The 26,446-nt window shown below is 45.3% G+C and overlaps 15 protein-coding genes across 15 annotated transcripts in view; all 15 read right to left on the reverse strand.

Moving 5' to 3' along the window:
* Window positions 1-349: 349 nt before the first annotated feature.
* On the reverse strand, window positions 350-1,000 carry LSM04_002261 (uncharacterized protein; the record flags this gene model as incomplete). Its single annotated transcript, XM_067338529.1, has 1 exon — window positions 350-1,000. One exon carries the CDS (start codon window positions 998-1,000, stop codon window positions 350-352), a length of 651 nt encoding a protein of 216 aa, XP_067194873.1.
* Window positions 1,001-1,290: 290 nt separating this feature from the next.
* On the reverse strand, window positions 1,291-4,977 carry LSM04_004644 (Pseudouridine synthase; the record flags this gene model as incomplete). The annotated part of the gene is made up of 1 exon (XM_067338530.1): window positions 1,291-4,977. One exon carries the CDS (start codon window positions 4,975-4,977, stop codon window positions 1,291-1,293), a length of 3,687 nt encoding a protein of 1,228 aa, XP_067194884.1.
* A 742-nt stretch (window positions 4,978-5,719) lies between these two features.
* On the reverse strand, window positions 5,720-6,628 carry LSM04_008727 (GRAM domain; the record flags this gene model as incomplete). Its single annotated transcript, XM_067338531.1, has 1 exon — window positions 5,720-6,628. One exon carries the CDS (start codon window positions 6,626-6,628, stop codon window positions 5,720-5,722), a length of 909 nt encoding a protein of 302 aa, XP_067194903.1.
* Window positions 6,629-7,786: 1,158 nt separating this feature from the next.
* On the reverse strand, window positions 7,787-8,497 carry LSM04_006468 (uncharacterized protein; the record flags this gene model as incomplete). Its single annotated transcript, XM_067338532.1, has 1 exon — window positions 7,787-8,497. One exon carries the CDS (start codon window positions 8,495-8,497, stop codon window positions 7,787-7,789), a length of 711 nt encoding a protein of 236 aa, XP_067194891.1.
* Window positions 8,498-8,886: 389 nt separating this feature from the next.
* On the reverse strand, window positions 8,887-10,176 carry LSM04_007121 (uncharacterized protein; the record flags this gene model as incomplete). Its single annotated transcript, XM_067338533.1, has 1 exon — window positions 8,887-10,176. The coding sequence occupies one exon, from the start codon at window positions 10,174-10,176 to the stop codon at window positions 8,887-8,889; it is 1,290 nt and encodes a 429-aa protein (XP_067194893.1).
* Window positions 10,177-10,482: 306 nt separating this feature from the next.
* On the reverse strand, window positions 10,483-10,857 carry LSM04_008319 (uncharacterized protein; the record flags this gene model as incomplete). The annotated part of the gene is made up of 1 exon (XM_067338535.1): window positions 10,483-10,857. One exon carries the CDS (start codon window positions 10,855-10,857, stop codon window positions 10,483-10,485), a length of 375 nt encoding a protein of 124 aa, XP_067194901.1.
* Window positions 10,858-11,219: 362 nt separating this feature from the next.
* On the reverse strand, window positions 11,220-12,128 carry LSM04_004205 (K Homology domain; the record flags this gene model as incomplete). The annotated part of the gene is made up of 1 exon (XM_067338536.1): window positions 11,220-12,128. One exon carries the CDS (start codon window positions 12,126-12,128, stop codon window positions 11,220-11,222), a length of 909 nt encoding a protein of 302 aa, XP_067194881.1.
* A 242-nt stretch (window positions 12,129-12,370) lies between these two features.
* LSM04_007603 (uncharacterized protein) lies at window positions 12,371-13,207 on the reverse strand (the record flags this gene model as incomplete). Its single annotated transcript, XM_067338537.1, has 1 exon — window positions 12,371-13,207. One exon carries the CDS (start codon window positions 13,205-13,207, stop codon window positions 12,371-12,373), a length of 837 nt encoding a protein of 278 aa, XP_067194896.1.
* A 397-nt stretch (window positions 13,208-13,604) lies between these two features.
* LSM04_007706 (uncharacterized protein) lies at window positions 13,605-15,101 on the reverse strand (the record flags this gene model as incomplete). Its single annotated transcript, XM_067338538.1, has 1 exon — window positions 13,605-15,101. One exon carries the CDS (start codon window positions 15,099-15,101, stop codon window positions 13,605-13,607), a length of 1,497 nt encoding a protein of 498 aa, XP_067194897.1.
* A 339-nt stretch (window positions 15,102-15,440) lies between these two features.
* On the reverse strand, window positions 15,441-15,935 carry LSM04_004403 (uncharacterized protein; the record flags this gene model as incomplete). Its single annotated transcript, XM_067338539.1, has 2 exons — window positions 15,441-15,694; window positions 15,737-15,935. 2 exons carry the CDS (start codon window positions 15,933-15,935, stop codon window positions 15,441-15,443), a joined length of 453 nt encoding a protein of 150 aa, XP_067194882.1.
* Window positions 15,936-16,164: 229 nt separating this feature from the next.
* Window positions 16,165-20,970, reverse strand: LSM04_003973 (uncharacterized protein; the record flags this gene model as incomplete). The annotated part of the gene is made up of 1 exon (XM_067338540.1): window positions 16,165-20,970. The coding sequence occupies one exon, from the start codon at window positions 20,968-20,970 to the stop codon at window positions 16,165-16,167; it is 4,806 nt and encodes a 1,601-aa protein (XP_067194880.1).
* Window positions 20,971-21,201: 231 nt separating this feature from the next.
* On the reverse strand, window positions 21,202-21,861 carry LSM04_003060 (uncharacterized protein; the record flags this gene model as incomplete). The annotated part of the gene is made up of 1 exon (XM_067338541.1): window positions 21,202-21,861. One exon carries the CDS (start codon window positions 21,859-21,861, stop codon window positions 21,202-21,204), a length of 660 nt encoding a protein of 219 aa, XP_067194876.1.
* Window positions 21,862-22,195: 334 nt separating this feature from the next.
* LSM04_009636 (Methyltransferase domain 25) lies at window positions 22,196-22,870 on the reverse strand (the record flags this gene model as incomplete). Its single annotated transcript, XM_067338542.1, has 1 exon — window positions 22,196-22,870. One exon carries the CDS (start codon window positions 22,868-22,870, stop codon window positions 22,196-22,198), a length of 675 nt encoding a protein of 224 aa, XP_067194906.1.
* Window positions 22,871-23,987: 1,117 nt separating this feature from the next.
* LSM04_000194 (uncharacterized protein) lies at window positions 23,988-24,926 on the reverse strand (the record flags this gene model as incomplete). The annotated part of the gene is made up of 1 exon (XM_067338543.1): window positions 23,988-24,926. The coding sequence occupies one exon, from the start codon at window positions 24,924-24,926 to the stop codon at window positions 23,988-23,990; it is 939 nt and encodes a 312-aa protein (XP_067194870.1).
* A 1,440-nt stretch (window positions 24,927-26,366) lies between these two features.
* Window positions 26,367-26,446, reverse strand: part of LSM04_007756 (uncharacterized protein) — a gene marked incomplete at both ends in the record, with an annotated part of 1,434 nt that continues 1,354 nt past the window's right edge. The window contains one exon of the mRNA XM_067338544.1: window positions 26,367-26,446. This exon is cut by the window's right edge and continues 1,354 nt beyond it. Within this exon, the coding sequence (XP_067194898.1) occupies window positions 26,367-26,446 (80 nt within the window).

Here is a 26,446-nt window from a genome sequence, read left to right on the forward strand (position 1 = left end):
AAATTAATAAATCTTTCTGTGCCTATTGACTCTAAAGGATCACACAGAAAGACAACAGGACTTGTTAGACCCTACTACACTATTTTCACCCTTCTTCCCAATAATAATAATAATAATAATAATAATAATAATAATAATAATAATAATAATAATAATAATAATAATAAAGAATAAAGTCAATAAAAATGTAGAAGACCAGCACCATAATACCTACTAAAGGGAAAGAATATCATGCAATGAGCTTGATAAAAACACAAAGGTGTTTCTAATAAAACAAAGTCATACAGGTGAGAGAGAACTCAAACTTTCTTTTTTTTTCGTTTGTTTTCTATTTTTTTTTTCCTTTCTTTTACGATGCAAACATCCTTTTACACATCTCACGTTGCTTCCGTTCCGCTTCTTTTTTGGCTGTTGCTATCTCAGCACGTAAGGTAATCACTGTGGGGTCAACAGGACCCACTCCTGTCAGCTGGGAGTGACGCTCAACCGCGTCAAGGTCAATTTCCGCCTTTTCTAGGTTTCCGAGATGTATGTTACAGCTGGCACGTCGAAGCAGGGCCTTGGTGTTTGTAGTCTGCTCAGGGATCGAGAGAACCGCTGTCGCACAGCGCACTCCCTCTGGGTAACGACCAAGTCTAAGATTCACAAGCGCCAGATTATTCTGAACGACGGCGTAAAGTTCCATAAGTTTAGCAAAGCGCTCTGGACTGAGCGAACACCGTGCTGAGTCTCTTTGTTTGCATAATGCATTCACAAGACCTTCCCCTGCAGGTTTATTATTATCATGAATGTACTCTGCAAGATATAAATTTGCTTTTTTGTAGCTAAACGCTGCTGCGCGCAGCTTTCCATCTTTGAGGGCGGCATTCCCTTCATCCTTAGCAGTCCTTGCCCCATTAAGGCATCGCTCGTAGAGCCCATTTTGAGATGAAGAACCCGTCTCTTGCATATAAAACTTATCACCCTCTTTGGATATCCTTCCCCTTCGCCGCTCAGCCATAAAAGAGAGGTAGTTACTTTTTTTAAGTTGTTTATTGTTGTTTCACAGATAAATATGCTCTTTCCTGCAATATTCGTAGATAATTATTACCATCGTATTCCTTGTATATGTTTCTCATCTCTTTACGACATCGCTCTCCCTCTCTCACTTATTCTTTCTTTTCCTTTCTTTCTTCTTATATATTTATGCGTAGGTGTAGCAATAATAGAAAAGTTATTATTCACATTCCATCGGATATGAACACAAAGTAAAAAAAGAAAAAAGAAAAACGGGATGAACTCTTTACTCCCTCACTCTTTCTCCTCCAATTCTTGCAATATTTCCAACGCGTGCCGCATATCGCTTGGCAACGGACACTCCACAACAGTCTTCTCACAGTCAGGAAACTCCGCATCCGGCGCCGTTCCAACTCCACGGGCCGGCCACAGAGTGATACTGCATGCATGCAGTGCCGGGCGGTGAAGTCCCAGCCGCTCGCCCATCGACTTTGCGCGCTCGTGGTAGCGGCCGTCGCCCAGCAGTGGGTGCCACAAGAGTGCGAAGTGTTGTCGGATTTGATGCCGCCGACCGGCCCGCAGCCGCACCTCCACGTCGTACACGCCGCTGGTGGGGAAGTGCCGCAGGACACGGTACGTCGTCGTCGCCCGCCGCCAATCCGCAAAGGCCGCCGGCAGCCCGTCGCGCTGTGCATTTTGAGTGGCCGCGCGTTGCAGTGAAAAGTCAGCGCCGTTCGCGAACACATCACGTGTGATGACGCCGCGGGGGTTGAGATACCAACACTCCTCGCCCTCCAGACGCGAGGCCGGTGGTGGGCAGCGCAGCAGCAACGCCCGGTATGTCTTTTCCACCACATGATCCACAACACTGGCGCGACGTGCCGCAATAAGAGATGCCTCTGTATTAGTGGCAAGCACCAAGCCACTCGTTCCAACGTCAATTCGGTTGACAAGACCATGCTGATAGAGAACAGGTGTGCCATCACCTCGCCATGGTACATTTTGAGCTAGAAAACTCACCAAATGCGGAAAACCAGCGTGCAAAGTGGTACTCATTCCAGAGGGTTTACTAACCGCTATAACACCCAACGGCAAATGAGAGGCGACAACAAAAGGATTTCTATCACTTTCTGTAGTTTCAATATTTGTCGCGTTCACTATGTTTCCTCCCTTCTGTAGCTGTTCTTGCTTTCTCCCTTCCTCAAAGTAACGAACCGCCTCAAGAAGGTCAACTGTCATAAGACGTACATTAAGCTCTGGCACACGGAACGTTAACGTGGGAATACCATGTCGCTTCTCAACTCGTAAAAAAGACTCGGTGGTAGTTGTAGGATACTTCGTCACATGACGAAGAGAACGGCCTACTAGCAACGCCTCTGCACCATCCCAATCTGTAGTCCACTCCAGTGGAGTAGAAAAGATGTAACGCTCATTATAGGTTCCCTTAAAGTATGGAGCAGCTCCAAATACCCGGTCAGCAGGGACCAGAAAATAAACCAAACCAAGCGTACGGAGAATATTCTTCTCAGTATCTGTAATATTATTTCCGTTTGCTGCAAGGTGCGGAAGAACAACCCCTGTAAGTAAGGCCGCTGCCGCCTCTGGTGAAAGTAGAGGTGGTCCATAGCAATTTACTTCTCGCACAAGGATATCTAAAAGTCCCGCAAGTGTTTCTACTTTACTGCAGCCTTCAATCCAGATTGAAATATGGTAATTGCGCATACTGGTTGCTTTACTCTCAAAGAACTTACGTAGTGCATCAGAATCAGAACGTATCCGCTTTAACGTATCCATTGTAGTATGGGAAAAAGTAGAGAAAGATAATTCTTCTTGTTGATCCTCCGCATCCATTGCTCTCTCTACGGAACCCCACCACATATGACGGCATACAGACTCCGTTTGAATACGTCGCGCTCCCAATACATCGTAAAAATGTCGTAATGAAGGTGGTCGCAAGAGGGAGCGCACCGCCACTCGCATCACAGAAGGTGGGGCAAGCAAACTTCCAAATTGTACTACCAAATCTGAACAATATTCTTGAAATGATGCATAGTATGAAATTGGTGAAAAGAGTGTGTAGAGAACTTGTGTACGAACACGTTTTAGTCCTTTATGAATATCTCCATTTAATTCTTCTCTTGCAATGGCAACAATAGTGGAAAGAAGAATCCATGGAACAAGTTCCTTCGCAAGAGAGCGCTGCAAGTACGGAAGCATAGAAACACCAGTTCCCTCAAAACGTACCAGAGAACGAGGGACACGTCTAGGTAGTTGACCAAGAATCCAGAGTTTCCGGCGTAGTTCTATCAATACAGGATATGGGGTAGAGCTGGGTAAATTATCCAAATTCTGCTGTTTCTCATTTACCAGATTTACATAATCACGTCTAGATCGAAGGCCAACTATTGGAGGTTTCTGTAGTAAAGTCGCCTCTGCTGATGTCTCAGGAGCAAGAATAAGCCCACGGGGTACTTGTCCGAGGCGGGATGCGGTGCTGTGAACCCACAACTTTCTCTTCACAAGTAATGGACGCCGCCTATTGAAGAACTGCGCTATAACATTATCCCTAGAAGAAGAGGTTGATGGTGCGACTAAACCAACACTACATTTTCGTTTTTCATTACTCTCATCTACAACACACACCACTTCATCTATTTCTTCTTTACTTATCCGTTTTTCTTCTTCCATATCAACTGTGGGTTCGTGAAGTCTCAAAGCGACGGTTGCTGTGCTTTCAATGTGCCGCAGGACCTCCTCCCAGCGTCCCTGAAGTAACAGCTCTGCAAAGACAGTGTCTCCCACCACTGGGGTATCGCTAGAGGGCGAAAGAGTCACCTTTCTGCCCTCCACGTGAATCCAACTCGGCGCTGTGCGGTCGAGCCCGCAAGCCTCCGCAAGTTTGGAATTCTGCCTCTCAGCATTACGTGCAGTGGACCACCACTGTTGAAGGCGTGTAACAACAGCCTGCTCAGCTGCAGTATTCAGCCTTAACGTACCATTTTCATTCTCACTTTCAAGCCTTACTTCCGGTACTTCTATCCGTTCGCCAAACTGCTGAGCATACTGCTGAAGGACATTAGCGATATCAGATGAAGAAATATGAACTTGCTGTTGTTGATGATGATGCTGTTGTTTTTGTTGAAACTGCATCGCCCACGAAAGCACCGCAAGACTGCGTTCACACGAAACACACACTTCAGAAGAGCTGATAAACGGTAGTTTTATTACATCTAGTTTATTCCCTTTGCTGTTACCTTCAGTTCTGGTAAATAATTCGCATAATGTCGTCCACTCTTTCTCATTATTCAACATTAAACGATGGTGCACAAGTAAATCAACATACGCCTGTGCACCACGGCGACGCACAGAGGTTCCTAAACTGTTTGCACTATTAGGTCTGCTGCAACTAGACGGAACCACCCGTATTGGAGAAAGAAGAAGAACTGCCGATATTTTGGATTGCCGTGCCAAAAACTCCTTCTGAGAAATGTTAAAACTACAGTAGAAGACCCACTGCTGCAAGGCAGCGTGCAATCTCGCCTGCTGTTTCTCAGAGAATGTTGGAGAAGCTTGCTGCTGCTCCCCCCGCGCAGTAGCACTGGAATTATCTGAGCAAGTTTCGTCGTTATTTTCATCATCACCGGTGTCAAGTTGTTGCAGTGTTCTTGCAAATCCGAGAGGAAGGACCTCCTCTTCGCTTACACAAATAGTCTTTTTATGCGGTTCTCGAGCGAGATCAACTTCATTCCAACGTTTTTCGCAGCGTCTCTGAAACGCTGCTGCATAACGTAGTGCTCTATCAAGAGCCTGAAGTTGTTCATGTGATGTGCATGGAGTACAACGGGTTCCTACTGCTATTCTCAGTCCTCGCAATGCAGCTCGAACATAACTGCGCGGCACAGCAACGCGGCTAGAAAGTTCCGCCGTTACTGCTGCTGACTTTCCCTGCATCATTTCTTCCACTACACCTTCAACGAACATTTGCGGGGAATTGAAATGGAAGTGGCAAGAAGTGTAGAGAAACATTAACATGCTGATTCCCAGAAGCAAAATTCTTTTGCGTTTTACCTCTTATTCCCTTGGCAAAAAGGGAAGGCTCTCACCATGCAGACACCCAAACGGTGGTGTTCGTACGGAGAAAAAAAAAAACTCTGACCTCCTTTCATCACTGCAGATAACAAGGTGGCTACGTTGAGGGCTGCAAAAATAACAGCAACGATACAATCCGAGAGAGACAGTATCCTCTGTGCCTTTGTCAGACTCTTCTGACAGAAACATTAGCCATGAAAGGGTCAAAAAAAAAAAAAAAAAGAACGCAATACACACAGCATCCACCTGAAAACAGAGAAACTTACACACATAACAAAGAGAAGGGACCATTCGCAAGAAATTTGGGCGCTTGAGTGATTAAGAAAAACATACTACAAAAAAAAAAGCATTCACTTGGATGGAAACTAAAAAGATGCAGAAAAGATTTAAGCAAAAAACAAAGAAAAAAAAAACATACACCAAGCAATTCTACGTGAGGCATAACAGTTCAATTTTCTTTTCTTTTCCCTTTTTTTCCCCTCCCCCCCCTTTCCCCGTCCTTCTATTCATCACCCGAAAGAGTGAGCTGGTGATATAATCTTTGGCAAATAACTCTACTCTTTTTTTTTTTCATTCCTCCTACTATCATCGAAACAAACACATGCACAGGTCAGCAATATGTTAATAAGTTGGTTTAACTCACATACGTCACACCTGGTAGAGGTACATTGGTAGCGTCACGCCAAGCATGATCAAGGTAGTTGTATGCGCGGTCAATGGGACGACCTTTCACGGCGTCTGATAAGACAGCACCAGCTTTGGCCACCACACTCTCAAAATCAAGAAACTGAAATAGTTGCTGTCGTGTTGTGTACAACTGTAGGCTCGTGGGGAGTACATTGGGGGCTGGGATTGGAAGAAAGAATGGCGGTCCTTGATCAACCGTGTCAAGGGCAACAGAGAGTTGAATACTGGCAATTTCAGTGAGCGGAATAACCTGCCGAATGTCAGTTGAGGATTCAGTACCAGCAGGAAGACCAGCTTCCCTCAACACTGTACTGGTTGCCTTTGCTAGCGTAGAAGTCGTTTGTGCGCTGAAGCAAAGGTAATTCTTGGTAATGTGCATGTGCCCATTCACACGCACTCCAGCGTGCATTGCAGCGCATGAGTAGTCAGCCAGAAGCACCTCACCCATTGCACTCAGCTCTGGGAAGTTGTTCTTGAAGCGGTCAAGACTTAATTGACGATCCAGTTGTCGCACTCGATTTGCGGTTACGTTCGTTACTTCAGTGCTTGCGCGCTCTACCTTGAATGCCATCTGTTGCGCCAAAGTTCGAAAATTTACAGCAGCATTTGAAATCATAGAACCAAAATTATTATTATTATTGTTATTACTGTCAGCTGGAGCCCCCTCCATGGCACGTTGTTGCTCCTGGCGTTGTTGTAACTCTTGCATCTTTTGTTCCGTGTACTGACGGTACTGTTCATCTGGTGTAGGGTCCGTACAGGGTGGATGTGGCTTCGGAACAGGTCCAGTGTATGTGAGAGTTTTAAGCACAGTAGAATTACTTTCGGTAGTTCCTTTTTTTTCTTCGTTTTGCATTATTTTGTATAAAATGACTTTTCTTTTTTCTTTTTGATTGACTCTGTTTTTTGACTGATCTGAGATTACGAGAGAGATGTGGGGGGAAAGAGCGCAGGTGCAGGAGAACGGCCGTTAACTCAGAAATATCAGTTGGAGAGGCAAAGAAACAAGAAAAGAGAAGTATAAAAAAGACAAAATAAAACATGGGAAAAATAAAAAAATAAACAAGCAAAAAAAAAGAAAAAAACGGCAAAATAAACCGCAGAAACTTCACGAATGAAGCAACACTGCAGGGAATGGAGGGGGGGAGACACGCATAGACACATTGACAAAAACAAAAAGAAAAAAAAATACAAAACAATGTAAAGACATTCCCTCCTCCTTCTACTTCTACATCGAACAGCAGAAAAAAAAAACAAGAAAAAAAAACAAAAAGGAAAAAAACAAAGGTTTCCTATTTGTCCTTCTCTAAAAATAGCCTCTTTTTTTTTTTTAGAAAAACATCTCAAATAGAGCACCCCGTGCTTTATCCAATAACCACAGAGAATATCATAACACAACGGAGAAAGGAGAAATTAAGGAAGCCTACAAACTGAAATATCGAAAAAACAGCAATAAGAAAAAAAAGAAAGAAAAAAAACATCTCCATTTTTTCTAACTGTACTTCCAGTTCCCACTATTGTATTAGAATAATAAACTACACATATATATATATTAATACTATTATTATTATTAAAACAGTAAGGGGTAAATGACAGCAGTGGACAGAAAAATAGTCTTCGCATTATCCCCATCACCCTAGTAACTGATCAGAAAATATCAACGATACCAAATCAAAACATAAAAACATATGTAGGGATCTGCCTTATTATTAGGTAATCGTAAGCCTTACTGAATATCATCAGGGTGATTTGAGAAAGCGAAGTAAAATAAAGAAAGGAATAGAAGAAAAAGTAAAAAAGAGGAGGGATTTACAATAAGGATTGTCGGCACGTCACTCTACTAAACCCTTCCTGGACCAAGATCAGTGGGCTTCCTTCTGTGCCTTTCCATCATTTCTATATTAGCTGCTCCACAACCTTTCTTTAACACGGGATGGGAATATCTCAGATGTAAACTGTAAAAATAAACATAAAATAGAAAAAATGAAAGTTCTCACATCTGATAATATAGTTTCTACACTTTAAAAACTCCCACAAACGAAACACGTGAATTTCGTCGCTGTAGTCCTGGTTGAGGCTCATCATCATCCTGACGCAGTGACTGGGGTGCTGGAGATTCAGCAGTTGCCACAGTTGACATAGGCACCGTGTTCTCGCCAGTGTTATTATAATTTTGATATGTGTTTCCCCCTTGCAAGAAATTTGAGAAGCCGTACGAGTCACTTTCTGCCCACTGATCATATAACCCTTGCTCAGGCATATCAAAACCCTGAGGATCACTACCCCCCCACTGATTCCCAGGTACCTCGTTGAACGCGATATAGTTGTTGAACTGCTGTTGTGAATTGCTCCACTGCAAGTTTGGTTGCTGAGGTGTCTGCACGGGTTCCAAATTTTGGGGGAAAAGCGCATTACGGTTGTTTTCCACCCTCTGTGGTTGTGAAGGCAGATAGCCTTTGGGTGAATGAGAGACACAATGGGCTGCACTGCCCCTCCGCGGAGTCGGGTACAAGTCCCGCCTTGAACGGATTCGCGCCCGCCCCTCCTCCTCCATAAGCCTATTGGCTTCAGCACGTTGACGGCGCACCACTCCACAGTGGTATGCCAAGAAGAGAACCGCAGCAAGAATAATAATGAGTGCAGCACCACCAGTGAATCCAATAATAAGCCATAAAGAATCTGTAGCATTCCCCTTCACTTCTGTAGTCTCATTTACAAGAGGCATTGCGTTACAAAAGAGTCTCTTTTCACTATGTTTACAATGTCCCCACTCCACCCCCACCCCACACTATCTATCAACGTGAAGTAAATAAATAAAAGATCTATATATATATATATATATATATATATATATATGTTTATTTTTCTCTTCTTTCAGAGATCGCCTACCTATCTCAAAGGAAAACGAAAAGAAATACCTTTCTTCACCACAAAAAGAAAGAAAAAAAAAACGAGGAAGGAAAATAGAACAAGGCATTAAGAATCATATGCAGAAAGAAAGTCTATGCAAAATAATCCTCTGTACATACGCAAAGAGCAGTAAAAAGATTTCTATAAATATTTATATATATACACAAAATGGAATATTTATCTTCTTTTTTTTCCTTTTAAAGTCTATATTACTGAGAGTAACGAACGATTCCGCTCCAAGTAATCTAAAAAATTCACGTGTCCACCGCCAACTTTAACGGTGAGTCGTCCACTGTCAATTGATAAGTGTAACACACGTGCCGCAACACCCTTACCCCTCTGAGTATTATCGCTGCCAAATGTGCATTGGTACACGCAAGGAGCTTGACGCTTCATGTACAAATCTAGCCCTCGTCGCCGTGTATCACGGACAATCTCCTGTACCATCGCATGAATGACCTCACCTAGTTGTTCCTTCGTGGGGGGCGGAGCCAACGCTCGACGTAGTCGTGTGACCATTTCTGCATTGTACGTAGCACCGCCATTGTGCGGGATCACAGGCTGCCACTTGCTTTTGGTGGCGGCAGTGTTAGCCTCATCATTGTCACCAACAGGAAAAGAAGAAACCATTTTTGAGACAGTTGCCTGTGAGCTACATTTAGAAGCAGGAGAATGTTGTTGTCCTTCCTGTTGTTGTCGTTGTTTCTGATGATGTTGATGTTTTTGCGTTTGTGTATCCGTCACACTGTGACTTCGAGAGGCATCGCCTGTGGAAAGCTGAGAGTGACGTTGCAACGAAATTGCCCTCTGCTTTGTGTACTCCACATCGCTGTAGCTTTTCCTCACGGATGTCCCCATGTTTGCAGTGAAAGGCATGAGAGGCGCCTTCACAGATGAGCGTTTGGACGATGTGCTATCACCTCGGCTCGTGGAAGGTGATCGGCTTTTCCCAAAATGCGGCCGTTCTTCCTGCTCCTTCTCCCACCCATCCTGCTTCACTTGAGGATTATGTGACTGACCCAGTTCTAGTTGCTTACGCACGAATGCCAACTGCTTTCTAAGAAGTTCATTTTCTTTCTGCAGTGTTTCCATGGTGGACAATGTCGCCGTTGATTGTCTCAGCTCCTCAAGTTCCTGACGCAGTGCTGCCGATCGCGCACGCTCCTCCTTAATGGTTTGAGAGGCCCTATGCAACAACTCGATAAGACGCAGCTCCTGTGCAGCCTCCAGGACAACCGCCTCCGGTTCTTTGGCAAGGGAACTTCCAAGACGTGCAGGACAGAGTGGTGGAACTCCACATTCCGTTGGCTCGCTGCTGCTGCTTCCAGCAATACCACTGCCACTACTTCTACTCCCAAGGCGATTACCTTTACCTTGATCACGTGCTGGGTGCAGTGTGGCGGGAATTATTCCGTCTTGGTGGTACTCCATATTATCCCTCTCGGTCTCACTGGGTGAAGAGATGCCCGAGATCTCCATAGAATTCCGTAACATTTTGTTTGCCCAAGAATCAACCCACTCACTTTTGCCTTATATATATATATATATATATATATATATATATGTGTGTGTGTTTTTCTTTTGTACTTTTTCCTTTTCGCGCTATCTTAAACTTCTTTTATTTTTGTTTTTTCGTTTCTTTTTATCGGAGTCCTTACGTCGTGGCACAAGGAAAAGAGCCAAAAGAAAGAATCAGCATAACTATGTGAAAAAAGTAGCTTACCACTGGGCAAATCACAAAAAAAGACAGACGTACAAAGAGCAGCAAAAAGAAAGGTGATATCATAGGAAGCGATTAAATCACACTGGGCGACCTCTCCCTGGGGGAAATCCTTCTCCAGAGTCTGGCCCCTTTGTGGTTTTTGTAGCGCGGGTCACTTTTTTGTTGTACTCTTTTCGACCAGCGCCCGCCTTTGCCTCTTCACGGCGCATGTGCGCTTGAATACGCCAGCGGTCTTCTGTTGAGACGAGCAGTCGCCCAATGACGATTGAGGGGCATGCGGGTGTCGGTGCTGCTGTTGCCGCCGCACCTGATTTTGCTCCAACACCCTCCTTGTCAGAAGCGGTTAGTAAACGCCACGTGGTATCCGCGAGACGACTGTAGGCAGTGTAGTCATTTTGTGGAATGTTCGGGTACTCGTTAAAGTACTTGACGAACTGCGTATAGTCGGGCATTCGTTATGATGGCGCCGTAGAGTCACTTAGCAAAGACCCCAACACTAATACACGTGACTCCTATTCTAGTTCTTCTTACTTTACCCCTAAATACACTTCGCAAGGTATATCCAAATATCGACACATATATAAAGATGTATAAAAAAAATATGAAGAAAAAAAAAGGTAGGACAAAGCAAGAGGCAATCACCAGAAGCGCAGCAAGTAAGGTTATTCTTGATTACACAAGGAGTGTAACAACAAAACCAACGACGGGAACAACAAAAGTAGTGGTACTAGCAGTAGCAGAGGTAGCAGTTGTAGTAACTTCATAAAAATAAAAATAGAAGAAACACCACTCTCTGGTTATTGTGTTACTTTAGTTATTCGTTTGGGAAGTGGCTCTGCACGTGTGCTTCCATTTCGGCAACGGTGACATCGTCCTGTGCTTCGACAATGCAGGCGGCTACCGCAACGGTGCGCCGCACAGCCGCGGTGGGATCATTTTCGCTTCGCTGACCGCATACCCACACAAGTCCGTTCGCCCCAACGCACACCTCAAACGGGACGCGCTCACCCAACAGCGCAAGAAGACGTGAGGCGCCATCTGCAGCAAGAAGACTCCGCGCGTACGGCAGCGGCACACGAACGACTGCGCCTCCGACCAGCGGGCCGAATGTCGCATCGGTGGAAGTCCAATCGCGTGCGACGAGACCAACTTCGCCTGCCACGCAGCTCAGCTCCACCTCATCGCTTGCAGCCTCTGCTGGAGCGCCTATTGCTGTTGTAGTTGCAGTTTCACTCCGCTGCGGCCGTACAAATGCGTACACAACGTCACCCTCCTGCAGCCGCGGTCGACTGGACTTGGTCGCCCCATCGAAGCTCAGAGTATCGAGCACTGCGAGGGAAGGAGCACCGGTGTAGCATAAGTAGTAATTCGTCGTTTTCCTCATCACAATCGCTACAACCGGGTCTTTGGGGACGTAGGTATATCGGCGAGCCGCAGGGGCGTCGATCGTATAGCGACGCACACGGTTTGGTCCAATGCTACGTGATACTGGACCACAAAACTCCGCAGAAACAAAGGTGTTAGTTCCTTCTTTATCATTCTCAGTATTACTATTGCTGCTTCCAGAATCCTGTAGAATAGGTCGAAGACCATTTCCAAGTGTCACGACTGCAGTTGGCTCTAGCAACAGCACAGGGTCTCCTGGAAGACAGACGTGTGAACGTAATGGGGCTAGCTCCCGCACACCTGCAATAGATTCCACAATTATTGACGTCTGCGCCATATTTTCTTCACAATTTTTTTTTCTTTTTGCTCACACCTCTCGGTCTCCACAAAGTGATAAATAATAAAAAAGAAAAGAAAAGAAAAAAATAAAGGCAATGTGAAACCAGCTCAAATAAATGCAGAAATGAGATAAGAAGAAGAGCTATCAATAGATATGCAGATAGAGGAACGGGAAGGGAAGGAAAGGAAGCAAGAAGTGGGCGGGGGGAAAAGGTAGCGTGTCGCACTGTTATACAAGAACTAATTGTCAAGCACACTCTTCAGGTCACGCAACTCCGCCTTTAATGAGGTCATGCGTTCCCTCCATGCAAGCGCTGCTGACGACAGACCATTCTGTGTGCAAGAGCGAGGTGTATGATGCCGCACTGCCGATGGAGATATTTGTGAGGTGTATAAGCTGTGCAGCGGTGATGCCGCTAAGTGTGGTGTATACTCCTCCTTTTCGCTGAAGTCTTGATTACGTCGATGTTGATGCTTTTGTAATCGCGGTGTGTGTACGATGCCGTAGGGTGAAACTCCTGTTTCTGGCCGAAGCTCCCGTACTTGATCGCGGACGCTGAGTAGCGTTAGTGCTGTAGGATTCACGGGTGGAGGCGGCAAAATGCGTGTGTATAGCGGTCGTAGGTTGCTGTGCACAGACATTTCCTCATCCTCGTGTTGTTTTTGTAATTGCTGTTGTTGTTCTTGTATTTGTTGTTGTTGTTCTTGTATTTGTTGTTGTGTAGATTCAGCAAATGCAGTAAAGTCGTCGAGGAGCCGACGAAGACTCTCCGCCGGTGGTTCAGCGTCTGCACACACCTCGCGTGCCGCATGTCCACCGCGGTGGTGTGCAACCACTTTAGCAATCTGCTTGATACTATTACGTGCGTTTTGCAGTTGCTGCCGCGTTGCCGTCCACTCTGCCCGCAGCAGTGCGGTGACACCTGCGGCGTACTCAACCTCCAACGCCACCCGCCGCGCGGGTTCCTCAACGTCCGTCAGCGCCACCTGCGCATTCTCGAGGAGCAGTTGATTTGTTATGTACGCCCACCCCAGCAGCTCCTCCTCCGCCCGCTGCCGCGCAGCTGCAAGTGCCATGGATATCTCGGGCTATGCTCCTAAGAAGAGAGAAGAGAGAAGGGATAAGAAGAAGAGGCCAGAATAATGAATACAGTTAAAATATAAAGAAAGAGCAACAATATAGAAACGTCATCTTCCACTTCCTCATATGCACACACGCTCACATACACAGACAGCGAAAACAAAACACACGTGAAGAAATAAATAAACCAGTACGTGCCCAAATTAGTTTGTCAAATGTTTGTATCACCTCGTCAAATCGACCTTTCCTGAAACTCAACCTCCAGGGGGTTCATATCTCCACCGAGGATAGCAGTAGTAGTAACCACCAATCGAAACAAAAACTAGACCCGAGTAAAAAAAAAAAAAAAAAAAACCAATTTCATACTTTATGCACTCAGATTTATTAACCATACTACAGAACGGAACGAGTCCGACTAGATTTTCTTCGTTGTGGTTTCTTCACTGTCGGTGGTGTACACACCGTGTTTTCCTCATCCCTCTCCTCGGCTTCCTGTTTTTCACACATAGAGGAGACGAGTAGTTTTGCCCCTCCATCGCGCTGCTTCTGTTGATGCTGTGACCCGGCAATACCACCTACACGTAGTATTGCTTCGGCAACACCTTCAATTACTGTCTGACGAACATCTTCAAGCATGGAGCTTCGTGTGTCTTCTAATACACGACGCATTTCGCATCGCAGTATGAGACGCAATGCTTGCTCAGGGGAACGGTAGGTGCAAGCAAAAAATAGGAGAGTTACTCCAACGACAAGTGTCACGAAAGCAAAAAAAATGTTGTTACTGTTATTACTGTTGGTGTTACTGCCAACAACCCCCAGGGCATAGTTCAGTGTTCGGGTAAGAAACGGTCGGATAGCATAAGCTACACAAACCACAGCAATACAGGGCAGCCTCGCAGCGGCTGTACGTGCAGGAATAGTGAACAGCAAAAGCATTAGAAGGAGTACGGCATAGTGAAAAATGGCACCGATTCCCATTGTTCCCTCCAACAACGCTTGCTGAAATACCTCAACACGTTCCAGAACGTGCAGCATATTGGATGTATAAGTTTCAGTACGACTCTGAAACGCCGCTGTCTCGCGTGCAATCTCTTTCACAGCAGCTGCAGCCTGGGTAGCGCCTTCATCAAGTACTACATGTAATTGATTTAAACTCAAACCTGCATCTGTCACTGATTGTATAACCTGTCCCGTAGATTCTTTCAAGGACTCAAACGCCTTTGATTGACCATCTCGCAATTCTTGCAGTTCTCGATAGAGTCGCTGTGTTTCGATAAAATTGTTCGTCTGCTGTCTCGTTGCCTCTTGCACTGACTCCAGCAAGTCATCACTAGAGTTCTGAAGCGACTGGAGGGTCTCTGATGCTGCAGAGGCACCCGCGTAGAGCGTCTTCACAACAGCTTCTGTCCGCTCCTGAAAAACCTCTTCCTGGATGTAAAGACAAAGGACATCAGTATGTAGTCGATACTGCGCATATATCAGGTAGTGTGCGTCCCCCAGGTGCTGTACACAGCGACGTACATCACTTTCATGATCAATAGAGCAGCGCGGCCATGAACGATGACCCCCGTCGGATTCACCGTCACACGATGCCATTCTGAGAGCCAAACGGCTGCGTGCAACATCGTCTGTGTGAAGCGATCCACAACCTTCTTTGAGAGATTCAATAGCATTTTTCCAGCAGGTGCTTACTTGACTTTTAGCCTCAAATTCATCCAATAGTTGCACCACATGACGATTGGAATGAGTATTAGCTTTGCGTCTCATGAGAGAAAGAGGTGGCAATCTGGGGTCTTGATACTTTTGCCCAAACGTGAATGTGGAGTCCCCAGCTTCCTCCTTCTCCTCTGGTGTCTGAAATGGCACTGATAGCCACAGCGGCCAAGCCATAGTACAACACGGGAGGAATAGCTGCAGCAGGAAGAGCAACATAAAGGAGTAGGATCGAAGGAGACCAGAGCGCATGAGTTTCACGAACAATTGTTGCCTAGCCAAGTCTAATTGAAACAACCAAGCAGAAAGAAAGATAGAAAAAAAGCAGAGAAAAACTAAGACATAAACAGAACGATTACAGAGAATCGGAAAACAGTCGGTCTTTCACCTTCAAAATATAACTTTTCTCTTTTTTTTTTTTGGGGGGGGGGGGGGGGGGGTACCCATACAAGTATTATTTGTGTTCATCAGTCACAATCAGTAGTGTTATGATGGAGGAAATAGCATTTTTTTTTTTTAGTGAAAAAAGGAAACGGGAATTTCCCTTGGGATGTTGTCATACGATATGGGATGCTGCTTCTGTTCTTGTTGCTTTTTCTTTCCAAACGTCTCAGACTCACCTGCCGCAGTAATACGTCCAGAGATAAAGGAATATGCTGCTGTTCGGACCCGTTCCTCTTGTTGTTCCCCCTTCGACTCCCCCACAGCATTTGACGCCCCTGCACCTTGTTTGGCAGCACTATAAGTATCTTGAAAACCCTCATCCCTCACTCCTGGGGATAGAGTAGAGCGTCACCTCAGCACTTCTTCACGCATGCGGCGATCACGATTGCGAAGACTGGCTTCTTCTGCCGTCTGATTGAATGACATATGACTGCCGAAATGCTCGGCCAGTGCACGGCCAGCATTATCCATCACGAGATTCCACGTACGCGGCCGCACAGCACTGAAGCGACTGGGCAGAATAACGCCACACTCGAGGGGTCGTGATGTTGGCATCACCACAACCATAAAAATAAAGAAAGTGCAAGAGTTACACTTCTTTGTTGTTCTTATTTCTCTCTAACGATCACCCAGCGAAAAACACGTGGGGGCGGGGTGAGACAGGAAAAAAAAAAACAATAACAACTACACTCAAAGAGGGGGAAAAAACCAAAGTAACATACAACGTTCCTCCACCGAAAAAAAAGAAGTAAAAGAGGAAATTAAGACTTCTGACCTTACACTGCTACCCTTTAATTTAGATTATATCCCTGCCAGAGTCTCCTTCAAGCACAATCCGCTTCAGCAACGTTGCGTGGAGCGGTTCCATTTTTTCCAAAGAATGGTGGGTCTGCAACATCACCCACACTGCAAGAGCGTCATCCCCATCTCCATCTCTATGAGGTCTATCAACAGACAATCGTGACTCACAGATAAGCTCCTTCATCTGGTCAAGCAGCAAGAGTGACACGTCAAAAGGAATATTTCCTTCGCCCCTATTGGTGTGATCTAGTACCACACGTATAGTGGCCTGTAGAGAGGCGTCACGTATATTCTCTATTCGGTGTTCACCCTTTATCATAGACATATCATCTTTCTTTAGTTGGGGTAAAGACGCCATCTGCATAACGTGACACCAGAGGGAATAATTAAATGTTGGTTCTATGCTATGCGCACACCCAATCGCCAGCTCCCACCAAGACAGTTTTCTCTGTGCTTGCTGTTTATTAAAGCCATATCTCCCGTCGTTGAAGTCAGCTGCACACGCAGTAAAAAGAGCAGCCAAAGTACGCGGTTGTAGTGCGTTTGTAGTGGAACGTCGGTAATGGTGCAGAATGCGTAGTGCAAGTGACCAACGTGACGATCGCTTGGTTTCGTCTTTGTTACCTGATTGTGGTTCGTGTCGCTTCCACAATGCTGTATCAGGGTGGAAATAGTAGTAATGGCGTCCACCTCGGGCGTCCATATCAAGTTGTGTATGCAGGCGCTTCAACGTCTTAATAGCCAACTTAAAGACAGTAAGAATTACATCCAACGAACGTGGCTGGCGCAGTAGCTCTTCTTCTTGAGGTATGACTTCAGAAGAGAAGTGATTCGCTTGAATATCTGCCAGCAGTTCCAGAAGTTTTTCCTCCATCTGAACCTCTCGTAGCAGTGGCTCAACAAGGGGGACATACACCGCTAGTTGACATAGTTCCGGACCAGTAAGAAACAATCCTGGCCACAGCAGACGGCCGTATGTCACCCAATAGGATTCAATTTCAGAACGCGATGCATTCGGTCGTGTGTAAAGCGATAACGGAGGCTTTCCACCGCGCTTTCGCACTTCACGCAGCAATTCATGTTCGCACAGCCACGACCACCGACGCTTCGTCAGCTCTGCTACAGAAGAATGGCATACATCCCATACCGCTACCATGGTGTTTTGCGACACGAAACCATGGAAAACTTCCCATCGTACCTTTTTCATGAAATCTTCTACTGCTGCTGTTGACGTTACTGTTGTATCATTCCCCTTAAATGATACCAACCGTCGCCAAGCACGCTCGTAGGGCACAAGTAGAACATGCAACAAATGGCTTTCCATACTAAAATTAACTAACTGTGTGTCCGCACCCACTTCAGCAGCATCAATTTTGTCAACCCATAACAGAACCTCTGTGCGATAGTGTTGAAGCAGAAGTTTTAGTTCAAAAGGTCTGAAACGCCCTGAAAAAGACTGGCGTGATAGACTCTCTAGTCTTCGAGGAGTGGCAAGAACGATTAGAGGGGCGAGATAGTACAGCTGATGAAGTTCCTCTTCAGAGAGGAAAGGCCGTTCCTTAGGCATCCATGGTATTGAGCCGCCAGAGTGATGAGAGTTATTCCTCCGTCGTCCTGTAAGAGAATTGTCCCCATTACTATTCCAAGAACCCCCTGAATTGGTGATTGCAGCGACCAGATCAACAATTTCCTTTTCATTGAGGGAGTGACTGAGACGCCTTAAGTTCATTCCACATACATCCCGCTCCACTGCAGTTAGTTTTGACCACAAAAAAGAACGAAGAAGAACCTCATACTGTGGTGGTGTAGGCACAACACCCATTTCTTCTACCATATACAGCAGAACTCTGCTACACATTATGGCACCACTGTAGCGTTTCACAGAGCGAAGCACATCCGTTAATCCCTTCTCAATGGAGTCACCACCTAATTCAATCTCTTGCCGCACTGTTTTCACAAGATGTATTGCAGTCTCCCATGGGCCACTGGTAGCGACACAGGAAAGTAAAGATCCAATAGCTGTCCCCCAAGAACCTCTTGTCTCACCTGAGTAGTAGTGACGATCCAATCTTTCATTAAACAGTGCGAGGGCAGTTTTCCACGCATGTAGTTGTGTAAGTACCAAAAGAATATCTTCCATTTGTTTTCCAGGTGTAATCTTACACCATCTTTCCTCACTATCCTTTGTAGCTTCCAAAATAACACGATACGCCAACCTCTCACGGCTATCTCTTTCCTCTTTTAAAAGAACTGTAGTTCGGAAAAGTGTTTCTGAATCAGTGGTCTTGCAGCGTTGCATTGCGGCAAGGGCATGATTCCATTCTCCTTTGCGAATAAATGCCTGAATGCAACGTTTAAAGATTGCCTCAATATCCTCTTCTGATGCTAAGAGAGCTTCTTTCTTTGTTTTGCCCTCACTCTCTTGGGTAATAACTCTACTGTACCGTAGCATGGACTCATACAATATTTGAGCACTAGGCAAAGCATCTGGACGTTCCAATCCAGCTGCAATGATTTGTATAAGCACGAAGGGAACAGGTAAATCACGTGACATTATATGCCGCAAGAGTTCTACAGATATATGAAGCGCCAAGTTACCAAGTCGATCACTTTCACTTGTCCAGAAAGTCTTTAACGGTTTGTTGAATAGGTTAATATCTTCCAGTGATTCCACACAAGGAATGAGAAATAGCATAACGACCTCCATATCTGATGCTTGAGATGGTTTTGCAATTTCACAAAGGATATGTGGTAACATTTTTTTTATGTGTGGAACCTCACTTAATGCCTTGGCAACAGTTTCCCTTGTTCCCACACTTTGTCTTGATGCTAGTTGCAGGAGTATTGAAAAAGCACCTGCATAGTTTTTGCTTACAGTCAGCGCAAGGACTGCATAACAGTCGAGCACTACTCTGTAGGGTGCGTTGGACTCTCTGAATTCTTGCAACACCCGCCCATATGATAGTGGCGACATGCGAATGTAGTGAAAAAGCCTAAGACAGCGAAGAAGAATAGGTTCTGATATGTTGGGTGTAAGAGTAGAAACCACCATACAACAATCATCATAGCGTTGATGATCAAGCAGGAGTTTTGCTGTGCGCATTGCGGTAAAAGGAGACATACGTAAGTTTGAGAGTTCTTTCTCATTCCCTTTCGCAGAAACTGTCCTTACTTTATCTGGTACCCGCTGTATTGTATTCCAAGCCTGCAATGCGCTTACCCAGTCACTGCGTTTGGACGCTGCACGAATTAAGTCTTCACCGTGTTCTAGAATACAGTACTGTTTCAACATTTCTTCTGCTTCAGTGGGATTGGGGGCGCAGATTTGAAACATCTGAAGTACACGGTACCATTGACCAAGGGCTGCACATAGTGGAACAGCCAGATTGCGCATCGTTAACGTGTCAACAGGCAGACGCAATTGTGCATACAATAAAGCTGGTTCCCACAACCCTCTCGCAATAAATAAATGCTCCAGTTGCGGAGTAGCTCGTTCCCTGGCGCTTGGCTGCATCACGGCGTGCACTGCAAGAGCAGCTTTCCAGCGATTACTCTCTGCGAGTTCAGCGAACACTACAGCTGGACGTCGAGAGACAAAGAGTGCTTCTTCCCAACGGCCGCACGCACACGCATCCCGCAAAAAATCTCGCAGAACAATCGGGTCCAGTGACTCCGCATCTTCTCCACGTTGTGTGTTAATGAACATTGACACAGTTCGTCCCGCCCGCTCCATTTCCTCTTCTGTCGCCCCACGGAGATAGATAAAGAAAAAGCGTGCCGTTGTGAGGACTTCGTCCATTGGGGCGTTGGTGAGAGAGTGCGTGATGGCATGCCAGACAGCCTCCCAGTGGTACCGATGCCGCCTCATAATGTTCTTATTTGGTGTGAGAGGCGGCAACAACGCAGGGGGGTAAGGTGTGTGTGTTAATAAAACGGGATACTGCCGCAACAGATCTAACGCTTTCACCCAATGCTGCTCTCGCATCAAAGCAAACACATCTGTTGCCTCTTCGATAGTAAGATCACATGGTTGCATACGCCCCTCTACAACATGCAGAAGTATTTGTTGTTTTTTCTCCTCAGCTTCTACACTTGACGCCCCTACACCACGGTTCACCTCGTTGCGTAGCTCGCATGCCACATGAAAGACTCTCGGTTCATTGCTACAAGAAAGAACAGACGCGACAGCAAGTGCACGCCACCATGGGGCCGCAGGAGTAAAACATCGAATAAAACTCTCAGTAATAGCTCCACTAGGGGCGGTACATGAGGCAAGCAAAGAGGACATAATTTTGGATCCGGACTCCCAATGACGACCAGATGCTGCGGCCTGCATCAATGGATGTGCAAGAGCTGGTACCTGTTGAACAAGACGTTCATGGGAACCTGCGATGAGTACACCCCGCCAGTTCCCGGCATCCTGCAGCATTCGACAAGAGTGAAGAAGATGATAGGTTGCTAGTGGTACTCGGCGACGTCGAGCGGCAAGAATGATTGCAAGAAGGAATTCAGCCTGATTACTATTTTTACTACTGGGATAGTCTGTAAGCAATGCATCCGCTGCAGTTCGGTAAAGGGCACGGGCAGAAAGTGGACTGGTGCTTAATCGGTCACATACCTTTACTGTCTCTTCCCAAGTACTATGGGTTGCGACAGCTGTAACAACCTCAGCGTAAGTTCGTGCAGTTGGCACACACGGAAGTGTTACTGCCCCCACAAGAAGCTGGACAGCATGCCGCCAATCACCGCGCCTCAATGTGGCGAGTACTACCTCCTCCACTTCACGTGTAGAAGGATACATAATTCTGCTTCTGTCCCTTTCAGTACCTTCCCAGGTGTTTTTGATTATTATTGTAGTTATTATTATTGTATATATGTGTGAAAGAGTGAGTACGTTAAAAAAGGAGAGGAATTACAAGAAAGCATACTCATTACTTAGAACACCGCTAATAGTATGAAATACGTCAAGAGAGAACTTCTGCCCGTATGTTCAACACTACTCTTTCTCTTTTTTTCCTTTTTTGTTTTCTCCTCAGAGAGATACCTCCACGTCTGCATCCTCTTCAGAAGTCTCAGGAGGAGAAGCGACCTCTCCCTTTTTCCTCTCCATATTACAATCACTAACTGTTTGAAGTGCGTTTGTTAACGTTTGGTGTTGCGCTGCAGCACCCTCTTGCAGCATCTCCCGAATCTCTTCTCGGAGAAGGTACATGTCAGCGATACGCTCCTCCATTTTTCTAACAGACTCGTCAAACAATGCCCTCTCCTTCCTGAGGGCGTCTAACACCGGTTCTAGCGATTCACGCCTGTAAAGAAGAAGCTCTGCCACAAGTGCCTCATAATCTCGTTCTGCCGGCGACCAATGCAATGATGATGATGAAAGAGCCAGAGAAATCTTTTCATGTTGCAGCGGTGTGCCAACAACGGTGGAACGATCCACTGTCATGGGTGACACATTGGCAGTAACTTCTTTCGCCACCGCTGATCCAGTAATATTTTTCTCGCTACCGGTACTGCTTTCATCCTCGCTTTTACTCAGTCGTTGACGAGCTTTTGTCTCTTTAGTTCTTTTCTTCTCTTTCTTTCCGGTTGAATACCAAGCAACTGGTGTGTGGGATCTACACACGATATTAATCGTATTGCAGCAACTTTTCGCGCACGAACGACGTGGTAAAAAAGCAAAACCCAACATATAACTCTACTCCCTCCTCCTTACAGAAACAGATAGAGGAAAAATGAGAAGAGAAAAAACAAGGTAAGGGCCCCACTTCTACACTGAAATGAAAAAAAAATAATAAGAAGAAACAAAAAAGAAAAAACAGTAACAAAACAGAAAGAACAAGATATCTCTAGCAGCAGTACGGCTAAAGTTAACACATCTACAGGAATCTCGGGTAATGATACAAATATAAGTTGGTCATCTTTGTCTTCCTTTTTTTCTTCTATTCTTTTCTTCTTCCTCTTCCACTTTTAATCGATTTAAACTAGGGCAAACATATATACGGAGAGAAAGAGAGAGGGAAACACTAGTCTCTCACGGTGTACACGAAAATTCGATACATATCACTGCCAGTAAGCGGTGCGTGGCGCACCCGATCTCCCCAGACAAATCTATCTCCTCTCGTGTAATACAATCGCATATATGGTACAACCCAAGTAATCTGCATAAACACTCCGTAACCCTTCGCATGTGCTAAGAGAGCATCTACGCCGCGCAACATAGCTTCCACATCGTCCTCTAATGTTTCGCTGTTCTTATCTGCCTCAAGGGCATCCATTGTACCCTTGTCAATAACAGCATCAAAGGGACCAAACGTATGAAACTCCTCCAGGCGGCGAACGTCACCCACGACCCACTGTACATTTGGCAACACCTCAGGTGTGTACTTTGCCCGCATCTTCTCAATGACGTTGGGGGCGTAATCCATTGCCACCTGCTCTAGAGTGAACGGCAGCCCACGCGCACACACAGCGGTGTACAGGTCCATGCACAGCGACGAGTTCCCTGTTCCCAGGTGCAGCACACGCAACACCTGTTGCCCCTCGCCGCCCCGCCGCTGAAACGCCGCCGCCAGTTCCTCGCAGATCGCTGCAACGGTGGCGCCATGGACGGACGGGAACCAATCGTACGCCTCCTCCGCGTTGTAGCGCCGCTCCCAGTATTCCCGCCGGCTGTACTCCGCAACGTCGTCCGGCTCCATCGGCGCGATGTGGTCTCCCCTGGTGGCAAGAGTAAAGGAAAAGGGGGAAAGAGAAGGAAAGAAAATAATGGCAAGAACAGCAGGCATGACACACGTTAATAAATGCGCAATAATAATAATAATAATAATAATAATAATAATAATAATAATAATAATAATAATAATAACCATTCTCATCATCGTAAAAGACCCAGAATTGAAAAAAAAAGAAGGGGAGTAAAGCAAGTGACATCGGTAAATGCAGATTTCGCGTAATCGCAATTATCCTGCCCAAAAGCCATTTATAATGGATCCCCGGGGATGCGAAACAACAAACGCCGAAGAAAATGGAACCATCTCTGACAGCCCAAGAAAAAAAAAAACGACAAAGATTTCAAACTCCCCAAAACAGTCTGTCAAAAAAAAAGTCCCTCAAAACAAAACAAAAACCTTATTTTTTCTCCACAATCTCCAGGTGTTTTCCCGGTTTACCACAAAGGAAAGGACAGCATGTTCCCTTCACTGCCCTTACACAAGAAGAAACAGAACAGTCGGATATGGTAAAAAAAAAACTTTACCTGCGCTTCTCAAAAGAAAAGACAGTCAATTCCCATTCCCAGCACAGGCATCGGAAATGGGATAAAAAAACAAGTGAAAACGACTCGTTAAGAACAAACAAAAATAAAAAATAAATAAAAAGACAGTAAAGCAATTAAAAAAAAAAATCTCTCGGAACAAGATTAAATCAGTTATCTGAGCTCTTTCCATAACAAACAAAACGGGAGCAAAAAATAATATTTCTTTTCTCACCCTTAAAGAGGAACCTAGTCGCGAAATGCACGAGGGTATCCCCATAGTTTTGCTCTCTCAACACAAAAGCAAGATGAAAGCGAGAGAAACAGCAACTTCTCGACCCTTTCCCTCCTTCTCTGTCTCGCACACACACACACCTTCCCTGATTATAGGGGAGAGAAACCATTAGTGAGAAAGAAAAGTAAGATCCACCAAACTCTTTGAGACAGGCCCAAGTGAAATCTTCCAGGGGGGGGGAAGGGGTGAAGACAGGGCACACGACAAAGCCATCGCTGAATGGCACTCTTCCATCCCCTTTCATTTCACCTCCTCGTCTTTCTTCCTGTCACTCAATTTGCCGAAACACATCTGGGACGATTGGAATTCTGCCCCACCGACACGTTCCCATGAGGGTCACGATCATCTCATCTGTTGAATTACGCCTGCATATCAACAGCGATCCCATAGGCCCCCCATGTACACAACCGGCAGCAGGTTCCATCCCCGGGGGATTCGCATTTAGCAGCACGCGAAGCACACTCTTGTACACATACTTCAGCAGAAGTGCGTTGCCAAGCACCTCCGTCCACCTGCAGCGCACACGCACGTGGAAAGTGAGTTGTTGACACCCACGCTCAATATCGCGAAGATGCACACTACTGCCCTCTTCCGGGGTCACCCACATGGTGTCCAGCAGCGACTCCCACAGCGAGAGATGGCCCACATCACACGACCTCAACGCGACGTGGTAGCCATGTGAAAGACCTACACAGTGCTGTGTCGCAAACAAAACCTCCATCAGAAGATTTCGACAAACACCCTCCAACTCCCCCGTGCATTTTTGACGCACGAAATGTTCCAGTTGCTCGTCAGCGACTTGCACACGACGCAGTTCTTCCGTAGCCAAGTAGCACCTTAGGGAACCGGGGGCTATCATCCACCCCGCAACTTCTCTTGTGCAAGTTCCATGAAGGTAACAGAGAATCCCAGCATCCTTTTCTAAGAAAAGAACCCACGAGCGTTCGTATCTACCCTCCACCACTTCAGCATATTCAAGAGGCAGTAGCTGCTGAATGCGATCCTGGATTCGCTTAGAGCACACAGATCCCGCCCAAGGGTACTGTTCGAACCGCAGTGCGGAGAACGTAGCATGCACCTCTTCCACAAGAGTGTGCGTCATAGAGCAATTCACACCAAAGGAGCCGCGTTGATCCGATGATGGGACTCCTGTGGTTTTAGAATTAGAAGAATTAGAACAGTCAGTGTCTGCTTCGCTTTCCAACATCTGGAATGCGGTCTCTTTTTCAAAATAAAAAAAAAAACAAGAAAAAAAGAGAGAGGGAGAAAGGCCATGAAATAAAAACAGGAAATATCATAACCACACGCCGCTCTACCAGAGTGAAGAAATAATCATTACAGAGGGAAAAGATAACTTGCTTCATACGAAATCTTTCCCACCTGATTTATCTCAGCAATTGAATAAAAATAAAGAGAAATACGAGATATTTTGTAGTTCTTTCCCGCCTTTCAATAGTTTTATTTTTATCAATATTCAGAAAAGAGTCTTCATTATCAATTGGTTTTATTAATACTGACGAAAGGGAAGTGCTGAAACCCTCTTTTAACCCATCTCTTGCACAGGGAAAGGAAAGAAGGGTTGAGTGAATTTCTCAACAACTTACCCGATTCAGCAATATCTGCACAGGTAAACCAAGAAAACATAATATGTTTTATTTTTTTACCAAGCACAACACGTTTCACAATCATTTTCCCATAATCCAAAAAGAAAAAACTATAATATATTCCTTTTAGAAATTCAATATTCTAGCTTTTATTACACAGTAAAATATCCGTCATGAAACAATGGAAAAAATAAAGAGAGAGAGAGAGAGAGAGAGAGAGAAACACACGCGAACCTCTCTCCCTGTTTTTCAGCTTTCACAATCTCTGGATTTACCAATTCTTCACTTTCGAAAAGTAACAAAGAAGAGAAGATATTCTAAAAGAAAAAAAATTACCAAAAAAACACACAAGAAATTTTTGGTTCAAAAGAGATGGAGGTACCTACCCCCATCACAATCGGTACCAATGGTTGTCACACGGCAAACACAGTGGTTAGGATGTCCTCAAGACTACAATGATATGGTTACGTACATGATTTATTATTGAGAAATTTTTATCCTGTCCTTGTACCTCCATACGCTGAGACAACATTGCTTCTTTGTTATTCCTTTTGTACTTCCATCCATTGTACTACAGGCAACGTGCTCTACAGATTCATGAAATTATTCACCAAAGAGCAAAATCCAGATTCAGCATATTTCTCACACCTACGGAGTGAGCGATCAGTGAAATCACAACAGTTACCTGTGAGACACATATCGAAAGTAAAGTGAGCGACACCCTATACAAGCCATCCCATCGTGTTGAGATGTCGAAAGAAAAAAAAAAATACAACAGAAGATGATAATAAAAAGAAAAAGAAAAACTAAAGAGAGTTTTTGCGTTTTACAAGAAACTACAATATCATTATCCTTGAACCTTCAGTTGTGTGGTAAATACTTTAGGAATGCGTACCCTCTTCTGGGTCTTTAGGGCTATCTCCTTAAGGTGATACCTTTACAGATGCTCCCGATTCCCCATTGCTGAATTCGTCTTGAGGTATAGTACTGTTCATCGTGCTCTTGATGTTAGACTGTTCTTCTGGCATCCCCTCCGCAAGCCGCTATTTTGTTTCCAATACCCTCTTCTTCACGTGGCGACGATATCGAATGTGCAGCCATCCCGTCATTATCAACCCCACAA

Source organism: Trypanosoma melophagium (assembly GCF_022059095.1).
Source record: "Trypanosoma melophagium isolate St. Kilda chromosome Unknown ctg1segment2, whole genome shotgun sequence".
Taxonomy (NCBI): Eukaryota; Euglenozoa; class Kinetoplastea; order Trypanosomatida; family Trypanosomatidae; genus Trypanosoma; species Trypanosoma melophagium.